This window comes from Nanorana parkeri, unplaced genomic scaffold (genome assembly GCF_000935625.1).
Source record: "Nanorana parkeri isolate BGI_ZX_2015 unplaced genomic scaffold, ASM93562v1 scaffold731, whole genome shotgun sequence".
Classification (NCBI taxonomy): Eukaryota; Metazoa; Chordata; class Amphibia; order Anura; family Dicroglossidae; genus Nanorana; species Nanorana parkeri.
In genome coordinates, this window is record NW_017306999.1 from 531,640 (window position 1) to 536,799 (window position 5,160).

Genomic DNA, 5,160 nt, shown 5'->3' on the forward strand with positions numbered 1-5,160 from the left:
CCATGCCCACCCACAGGCCTCAGGCCTAGCCTGGAGTGCAGGCTGAACAGCACCCAGCCCTAATCCATGGCTGGTCCCGACTAGTCTGAGCACATGGCAAATCCCACTAGTATACCCTAACCCAGCATGCACCACTGGCTGAGAGAGAAACTCAGTGATTGGCTGCTGTACTGTACATACACTACAGTGCCTCTCATTGGCTGTCCCACAATATAACAGTCACACTCCACCCGCTGAGGGGTACAGGCAATGCCAGACACCTGATATTAACCAGATAATTGCCACTATAGATCCAGCTAGGCTGACTACAGCCCTGGCTATCACTAAATGTCTAGTAGCCACATCACAGAAGATTATGGGGGCTACACAATATTTGGTCCATATACCTTGCCGGCACTCCTTATCGAATATGCCAAAGATAACGGGTGCTTGTAATGACTGCGGATGGCTCGGCTCGAAATACAGTAACAAATGCAAATGTCACCAGCACTCCAACTTGAAGATTCACATCAGAGCAAATCCATTTTATTGAAAGATGTCAAGAAGACAAGCGCTTTCAGGGCCGCGCAGGGTCCCCTTCATCAGGCTCAATAATGACGTATCTCTCCAAAGGGTTATATTGCGGAAATGCAAATTTACAGGTAATTGAGATTATTCAGTTTCAAGTACAGAGGAGAAGACTTGCTACAAGTGTGGGGAAAAAAATGTAAAGCTGGAGTTCAGCTTTAACGTCTTGAACCTTTCATTATAGTTTTTTTTAATGGACAGTTTTTGGGGCCTTTCCGCACTATAACAAAAGATCGACGGTCATGTTTTTCTGATCCTTTTCAGATTTCACCGGCAAGTAACCGAAGTTCTCCATGGCATCTCCACAAACCTGTTCAATCTCTTTCACCGCTTTGAATGCCATCGTCATTCTCCACTTTTGGACAACTTGTGAGGATTGTCTCGAAAAAGTCATGAACCCCCTTTTCTGTATATCCTCGGAATGTGTAATGTTATGGATCCACCACTTTAGATTTTCAGACATTTTTAGACCGGCAAATTTATAAACCTCTTTGGCATTTTTAACAGGTTCCAGCGCCAGATCCTCGTGGCGTATAAGCATGTATCGCCCCCGCAGAGAAAGTCCAACAGCCGCGGCCAGTTTGTTAATGGCTACCTGTGCGTTGCAGATCTTTGCCATGGCCTGGTTAACAGTGATCTTGTTCTTTTGATTTCCCCCATTAAGAACAATTCGGTCCTCGATGCCAAGACCGAAATGTTTCCTGGATGCCACAACAGCTCGAGGATCTCTTACAAGGTGGATAATTCGTAGGTCAAGAGCAGGATCTCGGAAAAGCGGAAGAAGGACGGATAAGTTGAGGATGCGGACTGTTTTCATCACCACGTGACTGTATTTGGTACATGCCTCGGCCATTTTATCCAAGGTAGTGTTTTTACAACGGTACAAGCATGTGAGACGATCAAAACCTTCAGCTGGGATGTAGCCAGAACAAGATGGCGGAGAACACAAAGCTCGGCTTTCCGCAAAGAAACCCATTTCAGAAATCGACTTCCCACCTCTGGGAAGGTAATGCTTCAGCGGAGACACATCGCAAGTAAAAAGCGACCGGAAGAGGTCCCTGACCAGGTAGTGAAGCAGCTCCACACTCTCCTGCTTAAACCTCATCCAGACAGAAAATCCAGGCTCAAAGAGGTAGAAGACATCTTCGTGGTGGTTGAAGATCTGCCCGAGGAACGAAGAACCAGAGCGCCAGGAGGATATGATGAGGAGGTGCACAGGTCTCTTCTGGTGTTTATGGGAAGAGGAGTCGTAGGAAAAGCGATTGATGTAGACAAACTGGCAGAGGAAGAAAAGTAGGAAGAACAAGAGGAAGAAGAAGAAAAAGGAGCGAACGGACATTATCTACCTGAACCTAGGAGTGAGAAAAGAACAAGGAAAAATTCAATAGAACAATAAAAAGTAGGGTGGCTTCGAACATAAAACAATCATAAATACATTGAGGAAAAGAAGGTGAAGGTTCTTCTTCATCCAGATCATGGTATAGCTAGTACTAGTTAGTCACATTCAGGTGGACTTGTTCTGTAAAGTCGAAGAACAGGTTTAAGCAGTTTTTTCCAGTTTTATTGATTATCAGAAACATACCACAGCAGTTATAGACACATGGGTAACCTATTCAGCTCGATCCAACACCATAAAATGTGTCAAGCAGGATGGTAATTGTCTCCCTACATTCAAGGACAATGAGGAGCACATTTTGGACAGGGAGGATAACTGGTTTACAAAAGGCTTGAAATAACTGGAACAACAATCCCTAAATTAGGAGTGGGGGCCTTCCACACCATCCGTCACCCACCTATAATACTGTTTTAATCTATCTACATTGGAAATTTGACAACAATGCACACCTTTAGAATTGTAACTCGAATGTTTGGCACATGTCCCAGGCACTGTGGTGCCGTAGGATCAAATTATGTTAGAAGAACAGGGTGGCTTTGCAAACTTTCACTCCTCCCATTCTGTTCTTCGCCAACCGTCATCTGCCTTGACTCATTCCACAGTGATTGGGTTGAGGTGACTGAGTTACCATTAGACATGTAAGCTGCGGAAAAATTCAATTAGGATATTTCATTATTTCGGAATTCGCATCTGAAATTAAATTTTGTTCGGGTTTTGGATTCGAACGAAAGCCGAATTTTGTTAGTTTCGGATGAGTTTATGAATATTCGTTGTGAGTAAAACAGAAAACCCTATACAGATATTAATACTAAAGCTGAATCTCATACACCCGAATGGCATTCGGGAGCTCCTGAATGCAATTCGGAAACTCGGAACCCGAATGCCATTCCGGTCTGGGAGCCATATACATATATTACTAAAGCTGAGGATCCCAGACCCGAAAGGCATTGAGGAGCTCCCAAATGCAATTCGGAAATTCAGAACAAGAATGCCATTCGGGTCTGGGAGGCTCAGCTTTAGTAATATATGTATATGGCTCTCAGACCCGAATGGCATTCGTGTTACTAATTTCCAAATTGCATTTGGGAGCTCCTCAATGCCTTTTGGGTCTGGGAGCCATATACATATAATACTAAAGCTGAATCTCCTAGACCCGAATGGCATTCGGGAGCTCCCGAATGCAATTCAGAAATTTGGATTCTGAATGCCATTCGGGTCTAGCAGCCTCAGCTTTCGTATTATATGGATATACTGTGTATGGCTCCCATGTTGCCATAACAAAACTTTGTGTTCAGACCCCTTCGGATGAATGAAACCGAAAAACACATCTGATTGGCCAGAAAATGTCCAATTCAGTTTCGTTTTTGAACGAAATTCAGACAGGATCCCAAATTCGGAAATGGAAATTTGGATTCGGACACATTCAGATGCATTGGGATTCAGAAATTCGGAATTTCCAAATGTCCGAATTGTGGAAAATTCATCCAAATTTTGATTCGGAACGAAATGAATCGCACATGTCTAGTTAGCAGTGTGGCTATACATATTGGGGTATGTTCATTAGAACTGAGGGAGCTCCTTGGATGAGCAGCAAAACGTCTTCAACATTACAGAACATGTCCAGTTGATTGTGACTGCGCTAAGTCATCCAGACTACAAGAGATACAGTGCATGGCGGGCATGTGGATGGGAACTACGTATAACACTGCTGTATCACCCTGCACCATGATGACCCACCCTATAGGAATATAAGGGGGTGGAACTAAGGGGTGGAACTTACCCAATGGCCAAAGACAGGCTGACATCTTTGGAAGATTGCTGCTTGAGGAATTCAGTACATCTCTCTAATACAGGCATATTTCTCCATGTTTTTCTCTTTTCCAAGTACAGAAGTAAACCTGTTGATCTGCCACAAATCCAGTGAGCTCCTAACTTCCTATAGTGCCTCTGTTGTACTAAAAATCTAAGCAAGTTGTCAGCCCTACTAGAATACAGAACCCCCCTCCCCATCTCTATAACCTTAGGGGAGAGGGGTGTTCTGTAGTCCAATAAGGGGGAACTTAGGCATGCCTGACAACACTACTTGGGATTTCAGTGCAGTGCTGTCAGAATTTTAAAAGAGACAAAACCTGGTAAATAATTTGCATGTACTGAATATGTTTTTGCCCAGACATAGGCTGTAGGTATAGGGTGAAAGGGCTAAGGAGGAAACCAGGACAAGCATGACAAATACAAACAAAAAACTGTTTCGGGATGGAGATATTTAGAGCAGAAGGAAACTTAGGAAATGCCTAGTGACAATTAATAACTGGGAAAGCAAATATTTTAACAAGAAGAGTCACTATGACAGCAAAGTGGAGACGAACAAGGGTGAAACTTATATATATATATATACACAGTATATACAGTATATATGTGTAATTATATATTAATGAATACAGGAGTTGCTTTTATATTTGCCTGCAGTTCTGCTTTAATATTCGGGTTTCTACTTAAAATGCATTTTTTTGCACTGAAGCACATTTTTTTTTTGTTTTAAATGGGCAAAGTTCGGACAGGCTTTTTAGGTATAAAGAGGACAAAGGGTACAATGGATGATGAGAATTACAATCCCAAAACCTTTTTTACAACAAATTTGAAGTTGGGAAGGGTAAAACTCCTGTCATTTTTTTTTTGTCATCAGTGTCCCATTGGGGAGATTTCCTTTTACATCCTGTCCTGTCGGCACAGCAGGAAGTGAAAGAATATCTCCCCAAAAGGAACAGGAAGATTTCCCCCCCCCCCCTATTTCTATTGGATTTGCCATCAGTTTTAGACCTGGTGATATGGTCACCAGAACCAACATAAAGACTGGTGTCCCCTAGTGGGGACACCAACAGTGATAAGAACCTGACAGTGGGTCTAAACCCCCCAATTTAAGCTGTTTTTTAAGTCTATCCAGACTTTAAAAAATGTTGGCTTTTGATAGACTTTAAAGTGAACTTTACCTTCAAAGGTGACTTCAAGCATTGCGGAATCACCAAAACCTGACAGTTGAGCTGTGCAAATATCAGCCATAGCTTTTGTGGTCAGTCTCTGGCCCTCCTTCTCCCTCCCCATGGGCTTTCCTATTGGCCAACAAGTGCAGCACGTGACTTCACCGGGCAATAGGAAAAGTTTGAGGAGTGGGAGACATTCCATGGCATCAACCACAGAAT

General features: G+C 43.1%; 1 protein-coding gene across 1 annotated transcript; it reads right to left on the reverse strand.

Moving 5' to 3' along the window:
- Positions 1–787: 787 nt before the first annotated feature.
- LOC108793218 (carbohydrate sulfotransferase 4-like) lies at positions 788–1,879 on the reverse strand. Its single transcript, XM_018564172.1, has one exon. It carries the CDS (start codon positions 1,670–1,672, stop codon positions 788–790), a length of 885 nt encoding a protein of 294 aa, XP_018419674.1. The 5' UTR covers positions 1,673–1,879.
- Positions 1,880–5,160: the final 3,281 nt, after the last annotated feature.

Bases quoted from the DNA above. Each gene is read 5' to 3' on its own strand.
- LOC108793218 (XM_018564172.1), bottom strand. From the start codon at position 1,672: ATGAGGTTTAAGCAGGAGAGTGTGGAGCTGCTTCACTACCTGGTCAGG.